This window comes from Sinohyriopsis cumingii, chromosome 17, assembly GCF_028554795.1.
Source record: "Sinohyriopsis cumingii isolate HCF-2022 chromosome 17, ASM2855479v2, whole genome shotgun sequence".
NCBI classification, from domain to species: domain Eukaryota; kingdom Metazoa; phylum Mollusca; class Bivalvia; order Unionida; family Unionidae; genus Sinohyriopsis; species Sinohyriopsis cumingii.
In genome coordinates this window covers 33,894,564-33,909,018 of record NC_142977.1, presented here as the reverse complement: position 1 = coordinate 33,909,018, position 14,455 = coordinate 33,894,564, and the positions used below count along the sequence as shown (strand labels likewise).

General features: G+C 33.2%; 1 protein-coding gene across 4 annotated transcripts in view; it reads left to right on the top strand.

Annotated features, from left to right (window-relative positions):
• LOC149778393 (uncharacterized) overlaps positions 1-14,455 on the top strand; it is a 190,302-nt gene that overhangs the window by 17,841 nt on the left and 158,006 nt on the right. The window contains exon 1 of one of the 4 annotated variants that reach the window (XM_089939221.1): positions 3,343-4,015. The exons of the other annotated variants lie outside the window; for them this stretch is intronic. Within the exon in view, the coding sequence (XP_089795347.1) occupies positions 3,984-4,015 (32 nt within the window). The 5' untranslated portion in view covers positions 3,343-3,983. Of the gene's footprint in view, positions 1-3,342; positions 4,016-14,455 lie in introns of those variants that run through there. 4 annotated transcript variants of the gene reach the window in all.

Genomic DNA, 14,455 nt, shown 5'->3' with positions numbered 1-14,455 from the left:
ATTTTGGGGTTGCAGTTAGGTAACTTCTCCCTTTTGACTCTAGTTAATTATGATTTGTTTATGCAGTATTGTGTTTAAATTTTGTATCAGTGCACCAGTAATTACATTTTTATTTTACCATGAAAGTGGTTTAGTGCTCACATTGAGAGTGAGCATTTACATAATGGTACCACCGCATGTACATTGAAGGTTTGATCTTGGTTTGAATAAAGTAGATCCTTGGATTTGAATCATATGCATCACTGCACTAAACTTAAATATAATCTCCAAATTACAATAAAGAAGTTTCAGAAATAATGTTTAGAAAATAAGTGTAATGCTGTAAAATCTCAGTTGGAATTTGCTGTGATGTAAGCGACCTTAAATCCTGTTGAGACAGCTATAGTAATCGTATTAATGATATGGTGTAAAAGTATTGTCATAGCTTGCTGAACAAAATTCCATCTTAACCCAAGCCACTTTCAGGCTTTTAATCATTTACATTCCTGGATTGCTGTCAGAAAACAAGAAAATCCGCCAATTACAAATAAAGCTGCCGAAACAACTATCTTTCCAAATTTCAATGTGTAGTTGTTCAACCAAAACACAAAACTAACATAGATCGATAATGATCTTAGTTGATCTATATTCAGAAATTTAGCCTTTATTATTGTTCTTTCAAGAAGATACATAATTTATGTGAATATATGTTGGTTCTGTGTCTTCTAAAATTAAATGTGTACCTTTTCTTAAAGTTTACATCAATTTGTATGAGCGCTTATATCATTGAAAAACAGTAACTGGTGAGCACTTGGATGAAAGTAAATGAAAAAACTATGTATGTCTAGCTGAAATGTAATCTGGAGGAATGCCATTTGGTAAAAACAGTGAATTAAGCAAAATCTGCATCCAATATTTTTGAGAACAAGAACGGATATAAGTAACGCTAAGCTCAATTTGCAATGTGGAAGTACTGTTAGTACAGCATGGTCTCCTGGGTAAACTGTAATCAGCCCATGATAATTTGTTTAATTTCATGTTGCAGAAATGGCAAACTATGCACATGCAAAATAATAACAAAAACACTCTTTGTAGTTTGTAATAGTTTGTTTATGTGGTTATTGAAAGAGCTGGTCACTGTTGTGTGATGTGTTGATCTTGCCATTTTGTCTTTATATTTGCATGCCAGAGTGTTGGGACACAGAAAATGCTATATTTTTTTATATCCCTGTGTATCTTGGGACACATATTTTTTTCTATCCTGCGATTTACATGCATTACAGTAGCACTGTATTGACCTTTAAAGTATTGATGTGCTGGAAAACACTGAACCAAACTAAACCATACCAGTTATCTGTGAAATCAAAATGTGACCTAAACTGTGTTAAAGATGTTTACTCAAAAATCCATGAGGAACATCTGTTCTAGTTTGGAAGAGATTGAATATTCAAGACAGCTTTTATGCCATAGCTGTCTGCTTGTAGAACAACCATACAACAGCCATTTTAACTTGTTAACCCTTGGGACCACATTTGTGCATCAGGAGGTAGTACCCTATTTTTGAGTTCTGTAGCATCAAGGTCATGATACACAAAAATGGGTGGTATTGCAGAAAAGTAGACAGACATAGCTCTACAAGGATACCATATAATCTCGACTTGTTTTACAATATACAGAGGGAAAAACACGTTTTTTGAGACTATTTTTGTTTTACACCAAATATTCGCATTTTGTCGGAATCAGATTTTGTGTCTGGATTTTAGACTTTATGGCCTCAGTTCTAAGGCAGACTAGTCTGAATTGCACACAGACATGCAAAAATGTTCAAAAAGTAGGAGAAGTTTCAGATTTCAGGTAAACAGTGGCCAGGACACTAAAATGATGGGCCCAATAAGCAAAAACATAAAAAGAAAAGAACAACTCTCACCCTTTTAACACAGCTAGGCATCAGGCCACATGGAAATCACTTGGACACAGATTAATTTGGACATATTTAGAAGCAACCCCCAGAATGTGTTTTCTACTTGTATGTCAGGCGAAAATGACAAAAATCTCCATGGGTTAATGAACCTTTGTACCATATTTGTCTGTCTGTAGAACAATCATACAACAGACTTTTTAAGACAGCCTTTTGTACTGTTTTTTTTTTTTGTAGAAATACTTTAAATGAGAAATTTTAATGTTTTACTGCCTACTGCATTGTTTATATATATATATATATATATATATATATATATATATATATATATATATATATATATACATGTACCAATTTAGAGAGTGGACATTGTTTGTTTTAAATGATGATACTGTATGGCTTAAAATTTTAAACTTGATTTTATTTAAAAATGTACAACATTCCCCCATCATTAAAATATTTGCTGATAAGAAAGCTTGAAAGAAATTGATGTAAGCAATGACCAAATAAAAAGATTTTCATATGAAGAAAAACGAAGGTTTTCTTTTAAGCTCTCTCTCTGTTTTTTTGTGTGCAGTTTCTTTGATTTAGCGCCCCTCAGAAAATAGCTTCCTGTGCATGCATACTGTATGCACAAAGCTTGTGCCTGCTATGTGTGGAGTGACAGACTACATCATGGTTTTTGACAGTAACATTATCATCTAAAAAAATTACAGTATCCACTGGTCAGGACATGACAATTTTAGATACAAGGAAACTAGTATACGTGCCTGAATATCTAAAATGGAATTGGCAAGGTAAAAGGAAACCGACTATCGAGTCAGTTGAAAAAATAATTTGTAATGTTAATTTATTTACATGTACATTCAGTATTATATATTTTATGACAGGAAAGTACCAAAAGAAAAACAATTTTTCTAGATTTAAAAAATAGTAATCATGTGTAAAATATTATCATGTAACATTGCCTGCTCCTGTTACAAAATATAAATACAAGACTGAACTGTGAATTGTGCTAATTTCTGGGGGAGACATTTTGTGTTTTCCAAGAGGTCAGTTGATTTTACATCAGAATTCTCATCCTGTGAAATGGATGAAGTTTGAAATACAAGTTAGCTTTCAGGCAGAAGTTTATTGTAGGAATCAGCCTAGGATATAGTAAATTTGGCTAGTATGACAAGACTTTTAAACATACATCTGTACATTGATATAGGTCTTACAGGGCTCTTTTATGCAACTGTATACACTGTCCATCTGTAAATTGTCTCTCTTCACTATATGCACAGATGTTATTGAAATGATGCCCCACATTTTCAGTGATTGTTAGTTTCCTTTCACAGTTGTGGTATATCAATAGGAAAGCCTGCTTTCAGTTTGTTTATCTTTTTCACATTGCATGTTGATTGGTTGATGGATTTTGAGGGGAAAAGGATGTTGATATATCTTATTGATATTATTTTGAACAGTATACTGGAATATGTTGCTGAAAAATATACATGTCTTTCAGTATGTACCTTTGGTCTGTGATGGGACATAAAGCATAAAGTGATAGTGATAAAATAACAGTAAAATTGACTTTGATTTGGAAATATTTTCACTCCATAGTTTGAAATGGCTGTCAACAACTTGAGATGAGTTGTTACTTTTAACCTCTGACTCTTGTTGATGTATACAAAATGGAGGATTATTTCATTTTTTTTTTTTAAAACTTGGAAATGCATTTGAGCAATAAACACAGGGGTCTGGATCCCAATGGATAAAAATAGCAATACTTCTGTGAAACTGGGAGGAAAACAAGCATCATTCATGTGTATGATGGGAGACAGGCCATTTGAATCATACAGTGCAGGAAAATAAACATCAGTCATGTCTATGTTGAGAGACTGGCCATTTGAATTGTACAGTACAGGTCATGATCTCTGGCTTGTTGCATGTGTTTCATATATTTATAGAAAAAGGAATAGCCTTGTGACAATTTCCTCATAGTGGGTATGGGTGGAAATAGCTTTTTCGCAACTTTTACTTGTTTTACAACTTTGTGTTTGTGTGAACTCGCTTACATGGAGGATTAGATTTTAACTTCTGAATGGAGGAGTGGAGAAAACTAAAGAAGATTTGGTATGTACAAAATGTATATGCATGTATTAGTATTTTCAAAAGTTTGTTGACAGGGCTTTCCTTAGTAGGAGTCCTTTTCAGTGTGCACATGTATGGACATGTGAAGGCTTTTGAGACATGAAAATCATGTCCATTTTACTGCACTTTGTGTGATGTAGATAAGTGCCCATGTTTTGCAATGGCAGGGTCTCTAAATGGGAATGTTAGGGTAGATTTACCTCGAAAATGGAAGAAAAATAGTTTTTCTGCATACTTGTGCACACTTTTTGCACAGTTGGGTAATTTTTTAAAATGATATTTAAACTTGGAGTTAAATAATGTTGTAACTGCTTGGGGCCCGGTCAGATAACTTGAATCTTGGCACAAAGAAATTGAAATTATAGTAAGAATACTGTCTTGAAACTTGCATTTTATTGGCTTTTAGCTTTAGTCTGGATGTTGATACCTAGCAACCTTTCAAGGATTTTAAGATAGCAATTTTAAGCATACAATTGTCAAATTGATGTTAACCATCACATACATACATACATATATATATATATATATATATATATATATATATATATATATATATATATATATATATATATATATATATATATTTTTTTTTATTTATAATAATCTTATATTTAGGAGCAGTGCATTTATTTTAGTGTTATCACCTATATATCGGACATGTTTAAACACTTGCAAAGATTTTGACCCTAGTATGTACAGTTGTGTTTTTAAAATCAAGTATGTAAAGTTGCTTTGGCTAAGCTATAAAGTATTTGGTGTTTGTTGTCTTTATCATACCACTTCTCTCAAGTGTTATTGTTACTCTTGTGCTAACATTCCTAAGATAGCAGGGTGTAAATCTGAGGCTGGTTTAAGTCATAAATATAAACTTTATTATGATTCATATTTACTCAGTGGTAAGAACTTTACTTTGATCAGAAGGACAAGAAATGGTCATCTTACATTTTGCACTGTTTTGACGAAATAGTACCAGGATTGAAACTTTGTTATTTTCTTATTAGTAAATTCTGTGTTTGAGGTTGATTAAAATATCATTTCAAGTCATAGATTTACTTTAGACCTTTTCTTTATTCCACTTTATTTCAAGACAAGATCCAAAATACCATGGTTCTGATAAAAGTTACAAAATACATGTATTTTAAAATTTCAACACGATAACTTTGTGTTACATGAGCTTATTGTGTGGGAATACTGAAAACCAAATAATTGTCAAAAACCATTTGAAACATGTGAAATCTGAGCTTTTATGATTGCTTGTTCATTCATATTGGGATTTAACCATGGAAAGCCAGTAAGTCTCAACTTGTTTTCATTGATATTGGGATTTAGCCATGGAAAGCTGGTACGTCCCAACTTGTTTTCAGTGTGTCCCAGATTGAAAGCTTGAAAAGATTATTTAGGTGGTCCATGCATGCGTTTAACTTAAATTTTGATTAAGTTGATAATCTTTTTATGGTCATTGAATGTTTTTTTTAATAATTAAAAATTCTTATAGTTTTGTCAGTGCTCATTAATTATATATTGATTTAGTTCATATATTGATATCCAATACTAAAGTGTTTTGTAAGAATCAACAACTAGGATTACCCATTTAATATTGGGAATAACAGTTTCTTCAGCATTTGCATGAAACCTCTATATTTAGCTTATTCGTTGTTGTTTGTGCATTATTTATATGGCAATATTGTGGTCATATTTTATTTTGCGTGTTAGATGTAGTCTTGTTTACCTGTTGAAGACACTTGAAGATGTTCCCAATCTGAGTGGATAGTATGTCTTTATGGTACTACAAGGGTCCTAAAAGTAGGTGGGCATCGTATATGTACATTTATATAGCTATAGCGAGTAACATGTCAGATGGTTGTCATGTCAATGAAGATGTGATGCAGTTCAGAATTGAAGATTGCAGCATATAGAATATACAGTTCTGTGGCCATTGTTGGGAGTTAACATTAGTTTATGTCCATTGGGATTTTTTTACTGGATATGTTGGATAGAGCCTTTGGAAGGTGAAAGTAATCAATAACTCTTAGAGAGAGCCTTACAGTAAAGGAGTAATTACCTTACATGTACCATCCCCATGCATTATCAATTAGCCAATTGATTAAGTCTGGACAAATGGAACAGTAAGTATTTGAAATGAGACGCATGTAGTTGTGAATGTATTGATAAACAAAATTTGTCATGTGAATGCTTTAACATAGACCAGACATGAGTGTGACAGTTGCATTCCATCAGTGACAGTTATGGGGTCATTGTAGTTGTTGATGTTGGTAAAGCTTTTGCTATCTTGGTGCTAACGATTACCAGAATCACCAATCATGAACAAAATGTGAAGATGGCAATTCATTTTTAACAAAAACAATTTGGCAGCTGAAAACTGACTAGGTTTTTCTGCACTTCACTAGCCAAGGTTCCGATAATGCTGTCTACACCTTGGCATATCTAGCAGATGTTTCTGTGCTTCGGATCTGTGAATTTAAATTGGATGTGGTGACAAGCCAACACATCTAATCAAAATTAAATTTTTCAAATTTGAACACTGTTCCTACGTGATCGAGACAGTGGGAGCACACAACTTGAATGGACTGATAAATAAGCACTTTTCCAGTACCGGTCCGTGTTTTCACAAATACCTTTCACTCAAATAGACCTGTTATGGCTTCCATTTGGTACATAGTCTCACTTTTGATGTTAAACGTACAAAGTATCCTTTTTAGGTCAATTGCCACCACCGTTTTTGGCTGATGTACAATGCACAATGCTGTTGGTTAGTTGGCATTAGATACTAAGGGAGGCAACACACGAAATCCAATAGCTGTCGCTAGGACAAAGCACTGTTATAGCTGTTCGATCTGCCAATGCGTAGATAGGGTCATTGGAACCTTTACTAGTGAAGATGGGTTTTTCTGGTATTGTTAGACTTTAGCCTTAAAGTCACAGACGTGCATGTTTAAAATATTTTTGTGGTGGCATAAATGATATCAAACACTAAATTTCTTGACAGTGGAAGATACATGTATATATTGAGAATATTGGGTGACTTCCGCCATAGTTATTTTATTCCCTGAAAATTTAACTTGATAATATTTTACTAGAAAGAATAAAAGGTGTTGGGGAGGAGGAGGGCTAATTTACCATTTCACTTTTAAATAATGACTGAAATGGTTCACTATGAATAAAGCATAAAATGGAATTCATCTGTCTTTAACTTTTGAACTTCAGTTGATGATCAAATCCCTGGAACAAATCATAACAAAATAACATATATGTTAAGTTGACTATTAATTCTAACAACAGTTGAAGGACATCAAGTAGTGCAGAAGCTCAGGTAAAAAGTAGATATTTGCTATATCTCTGTATGATCCAGATCAAAAGAATTTTTACAGATCATGAATAGTGTGGTAAGCTTACAAAATTCTGCATATTATATACATCAAGGACAAGAACTAAGATACAGCTTGTTCTGTTGAAATTTAGAATAGCTTTTTGTGCAAAATATTGCCAGTTGGTAAGTGTATCATAGTGTTCATGAGATAGATTATGGATTTATCATGTTCTGTACATATTGGGGAATGTAACTGTTTCCAATGTCTGCAAAAAGCAGTTAAAAAATAATGGATTTCATATTCTAAATCATTCAAACTACATAAAAATGTTTACTTAGCCATCTCATCCAAAGTAGATTAGCTTTTTCCTTTCTCCATGCAAGACATATCAGTCTAAGCCTAGAAGACCCTTGATTTTCTGATATGATATCATTGAAAGTGCTTGCCTGACACATGATTCAGGCTTTCAAGAGAAACATAAATGTTCAGTCTCTTCCCATTCTTGCTTGATTGAACAGCTCTGGAGGTTTGATCACTTGCAAATAATGAACCAAGGAAGACACATATTTGACTTTTGGCAAAGTAACAGTTGACACAGTGTTTTGTAACAAATTATCAGAGTTCTATAAATTATGCCATATGTAGGAAAGGGTATACAGAGAGACATAATAAGAGGGGTTAGTGGATGCTGTTAAATGGGTTTGTGGATGCTAATTGATACAATTTATGAATGACTTTAAAAAATGTATACATCTTTAGCTCATTAACCCCTGGCGACAGGTTTATGTGGCAGGAGGTAGTAGCCTACTGTCGAGCTCAAGGTCAAGTATGATACACTAAATTAGTTGGTATTATAGAAAGGTAGACTGATGTAGCTCTTCAATGATACCAGATAATCTGGAAGTTCTAGTTGCGTTTCAAAAAGAGAGGGAAAACCTCAATTTTTGGACCTGATTTTGTTTTTCACCCAAAATTCGCCCGTGTTCGGAATTCAATTTTGTGTCCAAATTTTAGACTTTTTGGTCTCAGATCTAAGGCAGACTCGTATGAACTGCAAACAGACAGATAAACCTTTGCAAAAAGTAGGATAAGATGGGCATTTGGAATAAAGAGTGGTCTTGATACGAAAATGATGGGTCCCTGCAACAACAAAAAAATAACTCCAACTTTTACTCTTCTGCTCATGTGCGAGCGAAATAGCAAATGAAAAATGGTGTTTCTAACACAACTAGGCATTAGGTTATTGGAAAATCACCTGGAAGTTGATGTATTAGGATGTATTCAGAAATAGCTTTCAAAATTTGTTTCCTATTTGAATTTCTGGCGAAAATGACAAAAACCTCCAGGGTTTAATGTGTTAAGAAGTGTAATGATTCATTGTAAATGTTTTCATACTTTGTCTCAGTCTACCATAATGGGGATAGATTTCTGTAACAAGATAGGGTGTGTTATTCAGTCTAATTTCATGTCTGCTGCTAATGTATACATTTGTCTTGTTGGTTTTTTAAGATAAAAATGCTGAAAAGTTTGATTCATTTTGCTGTTAAGTTTGGGGGGCACATCATTGACCTGATTTTTGTTTGAATATATATTATTGTGATCAATTGATACATGATATGCGGGGTAACTGCTGCTTATAAATGCTATAAACAGACTAAATTTTTCTTTTATTCTAAAATAGGTGATATTCTATATTTAAAACTTATTGACTTGACTTCACTGCAGACATCTATATGTACATACCAGGCAGCACAAGTACTCTTAATGCAGATGTCTCAAACCAACCTGCATGCCACATGATGGCATGTTTGATGGCCTAAGGGATACACCACCTTTGTTATCTCATGACACCTTTTGACGACAATCATTTTGCGGGCCACATGATACGGCTTGGGTGGTCGCATGCAGCCCACGGCCATGTGTTTGTGACCCTTGACTTAATGCATGGGGTCAATTTAGAAACCGCGGCAGGAGTGTTTCCTCAGGCAGAGAGTTTACTCATTACCAGCAGGGGGGTCAGAACAGTTTAGAAAAATGGCATTCAGAATTCACATGATATAGCATAGCTTGTAGATATGACTGGCATAACTCTCATTTACTGAGTTTATATAAAGCTTTATCTATTGGCCAGGTATCAACATGAATGTTCAGAATGAGAATTAGAAAAGGAAATCGTATGAAGTAATTTGTGCAGAAACCTTTGTAACCTTTATCCATCTTATCCTCCACGCTTCAGAGAAATCTTCAGTACACTCTAGCTGTTATACATTCAGTGTTGAAGAAAGTACAGTAGTTTTGAAATCTGTATTTGGTTGTTGATGGACTCTCTTGAGTGTCAGTGATATTTTGTACTATCTCTTTGAAAAGACTTTCATACCATTTTAAAAAATTGATCATTCAATCATTTTTTTCCCCACATGTCTATAAAAGGCAGATGCATTGACATTAAAATCTCTTTGTTAACAAAGATATTCTTTGCTTAATTTATATTAATATATTTACACAGACATTGTTTTACATACAAAGCAATGTTCAGTTAACATTGAAGACAGGAAAGAGATGATTGGGGGGGGGGCACTGCATGAAGTGAGATTACAGCTAAAAGTGAATTTCATTACTTTTAATTAATACATGAAACGGAAAAAGATGTAAAAATAAACCACAAAAAATACAGAGGGAAGGAGGGAACAAATAATATTAACTGGGGATTAAAGTTGGAGACTAAATGAGTGGAGCACACAGTCTCAACAGTACGAAAATAGAATATAAAACTTTATTTCATTATGAGCACAAAGTCAGCTACATTTACCAAATCCTGAAAGTAATTTCACACACACACACAAACCTATGTGGAAAATTGCTGAAGACATACCTAGATTAGTGCATTTATTTTCTAGAACACTTTGCATACAGTTTTGTTTGTTTTGATTTGTCTAATTGACAAGTACACACTTATTTATAGCTGTGATGATAGATTGACATTTTTCACATTTGAATACAAGAGGGCATATCACATTTATAAGGATTACACTGAAACCACACATTTCACTTGATAAACTTTTTTCAGTGCTATTTATTTCTTAAAGTTTTTCCACCGATAGGCATTAGTGACATTTTCACTGAACAAAATTTTCTCATAGTTAGCTGTCTACAGTGTATGGAAAGTTTTTTGAAGAAAATGTAACAAAATATAGAACATATTATTGAGAATTTTATGATGTTGATTCAAATTTCCGGATATTAACTGATTTTTCAGTGATAAAATGAGCAACATATCAGGATTTCATTTAGCAATTCTTATTGCAGTTTTCTTTGCTATAGAAATAAGGGTCATTTTTTTGGTTGCATTTTTTAGACAAAAAATGGGATCAACTCTTGCTGCTGAATTATGAGTGGGCTCGCAAATTGTTGGGTGCGAATCTTGAAGGCAGTAGTACATTAGCAAGTGTGTAGTGGAGCCCAGTTTGCATAGCTTGCATCCAACTAAAGTATTATAGGGCTAAATTTAGTTATTTCAGGTGCTATGGTATTTATATTAGTTTTAGAAGGAAAGATATATTTGTGTATAAATTTTCTAAATTCTCTACATAAATTTAATAACAGTATGTCTATGATAGAGGAGTAACTCTACAGTCACAGTTAGATTTAGAGGCAGAGATTTGGGGTCAATACTAGGTTACCAGCAGCTATTCAAATGCTATGGTGTCAAGTTACAGTCCAGAGAAATTGAAACAAAGGAGTCAGTAGAACAGTTGGAAGATGTGTTTGTAAAGCTAATTAAAATCAATTATAGCAAGTTTGCCATAATGCTTAAACATTAAAATTAGTGACCATTTGAAGGGAAATTTGAATCTCTTTTAGTAGGTATAAGGTGCTTAAAATAGAGTTGAGTAGTTTTAGTTTAATTTTGAAGTAATTTGCCCAAAAGGATAAAGTTTACAAGTAATTTCATATTCAAAATAATATTTTTATAAATTCTAACACACAGCATCAGTGGGAAAAGAGTGTGTATGGAGAGTACATATATGGCTTTATTTTGGATTACAAAATTTAGATTCTGTGCATTTTGATATGTAGATTAGAGTTAGAAAAAGGGTCTGCACCTAACACAATCAGACCAGAATATTAGTTTAGAATAGGTCTTCAGGGAATGTTTTCTCTGAAGTCCGCTAGGATTGTTTAAATAACCAGGTCAAACATAGTGCAGGGAGTCAGCATGAAGAACTAGGGGCAACATACATCATTAAAGGTAGAAAAAGAAGAAACCCTCTTGCTTGTGACTAATTCCCCATAGCGCAGTGACATCAGAAAGGCGCTACTACAAAAGCACTGGATTTGCCAGGCTCATCAATACTCAGTCCTAATGACAGATACTCATTTTCCAGACATATATTCAGGAAGTACAATTTTTATTTGCACGTGAATTATCCTGACAGATTTTTTTAATGCTGTATATTTAAATTAATGACAGATGATTGGATTTTTGACAATACAGTTTCATTCAATAGAAATCATGTTTTTCATAGTGCAAGCACTCCTAATAAATTAGTTAAAGTAGTCATTTGGCTGGGTGTCATTAGTAATCCAGCTGAATGTACTTCACACTGTCCCAGCTTGTCATCTATTAACTTTATAAAAGATGTGACACATCTAAGATGAACATAACCACCAATCTCTGTTATTCTTCATTTTTTTAAACTTAATGCCTAAATTGAGTGATGTATGCTTTAGTTTCACAGCTATTTGTTTCCTTTTAATGGTAGAACCCTCACATACATAATTGACAGGTTACAGTTGTGGTTGTTGTATCTTTTTATTTTGTAGTGTGTGGGAGTGAATATTGGCTTTGACAACTAAGCTTGAATGCTCTGAAGATGAGTTACCTACATGTATGCTTAATTACTTTGATCTATAGAGTTACCTACATGTATGCTGAATTACTTTGATCTGTATGTCCATTTCTGGGTTTTTCAGCATTGCTAAAAAATAGTTTATTTTGTACTCCAATAGATTTCAGAATAATTTTCACCAGCATTTCATTTGACCCAAAGTTGATGTTTGGATGCATTTTAAGATGGACATGTTTCATGCAGTGTACTAGATCAGTTACGTATTTTTGGGTTATTTGTTCAGCATTAGGTAACTTCTGTAGCTTCTGATGAAAACGACTATAGGTTTGACGAAAAACAATCTTTACTTTCCAAATTGAGACTTTGTTTTGAAATGAAACTATATTTGTATATCCTCATAGCAGTCATTTATGTGCATAAATGAGATTTAAATCAAACACCCCTGAGATTTACTTTTAAATTCAAGGTATATGTATAAATGTCATTGTGAGATGGGTATAATTGATTTTCTAGCCAGATACATCTTATCTTTTTGATCAGATAAAAATGAGTGTTTTTAGCAACTGCAGAGTTTGCTTTCTGATGTATGTTTGGAACATGAATGAAAATGTTATCCCACAGACACACAGATAAGACAGACACTTGCACATGTATTTATAAAAAAGGTTTTAAAAAGTTCGGCATGATTCGGCATCTATCCCATTTGTGATAAGATGAATGTAGTAAGGTTGTATACATGATCAGTGTACATTCTGTTTCAGTACAGGAAATGAAGACTGCGGTCTCTCTTTAGCTAGTAGGAAGCTGGACTCTAGATTATTTGGTTATACATATATACAAATAAATAGATGCAGTTCAGTATGTGCAAGTCAATCTTCTGACACAGTATTGTACGACACATTTGTAGGGTTTGGAAGAATCATAAAATGTTCCACTTGTCCTTAATCATAGTTTTTCAGATTAATAAAAACAATCATAAGTCTTTTACATTTTATGAAACATTCGAGAAAAGTGATTGAAGTTTCCTATTACCATGCAAAATTTTCAAATTGTCACTGGCTTTATGAACTGGATAAACTGGAAAAAATAACGTTCATTTGTGATGTAAATCATTGTTAAAATATGTCACTGTTCAGTGCTCGAATTTCATAATATGTATAACCAAGAAAATGTATATAAAATACTTAATGCAAGTTTGCGATGTGCTTTGGAATATTCAGTGTTTCTTTATATCGAGCTTTGTTGTAATGGGGTTCACTGTCCATATACATAAGTTGTACAGTCATGAGGACAGAAATTACATGTAGTTCCTTGTTATATATATATATATATAAATATATATATATATATATATAAATATATATATATATATATATATATATATATATATATATATATATATATATATATATATATATATATATATATATATATATATATAATGTTGAAATTTGTTAATTGGGAATTTCTTGTAAAGATGTTCCCCATTACCTGTTGGATCACTGGTATAGAGGTATTGAGAGATATACCCGTTGATGCTATGTGGGAAGACAGGCCCATAACAGATAACTAGGAATACAATACATGTGGATAAGTTGTTGTAGTTGCCATACTTGGGGTGCTAATTTGGTGCTGTGAGCAGAAACTTGGTTCACCTTTAATTTGTTGTTCAGTTTTGTAGTAACCTTTCTCATGACAGATGGAAATTTAGGTTTTGAATTCAGGTGAACCCATGTCACAAACACACCCAGGTGATGATAGTGTCTTATATTTCTAGTAAGAAGCGGCCACTACACATAAGTGACTTCTGTCATCTGATGATGTCTTTTAGTTATCATCTAATTACTTTGATGACTTTGAGCACTCATGAAGATTTATTCTTTGTTGTATATGTACCTACTGCATACAGCATTATTTTACTATAGTATGTACTGCAAACTATTATTGAATGTAGAATTTGATGGAGATTTAGATGGAGATTTTGAGTCATTTGTGACATTTAATGAGAAGACCTTTTTGGTTTGGTTTTTATGTAGTGTAACACCATTTTCAGTGCATGATGCAGTAGGCACCTAGTATATTTGGAGGAGGAAGAACCTTAGAAAACCCTGGGAAGAAACACTGACCAATGGGAAGATATTTGGCAAGCTTTGACACATACCCATGTTAGTAAAGCCAAGGCTTGAACTTGTGCAGACAGAGTTGAGATGAGTGAGTGATCTGTAAAGATGAGTGTCGTAGAC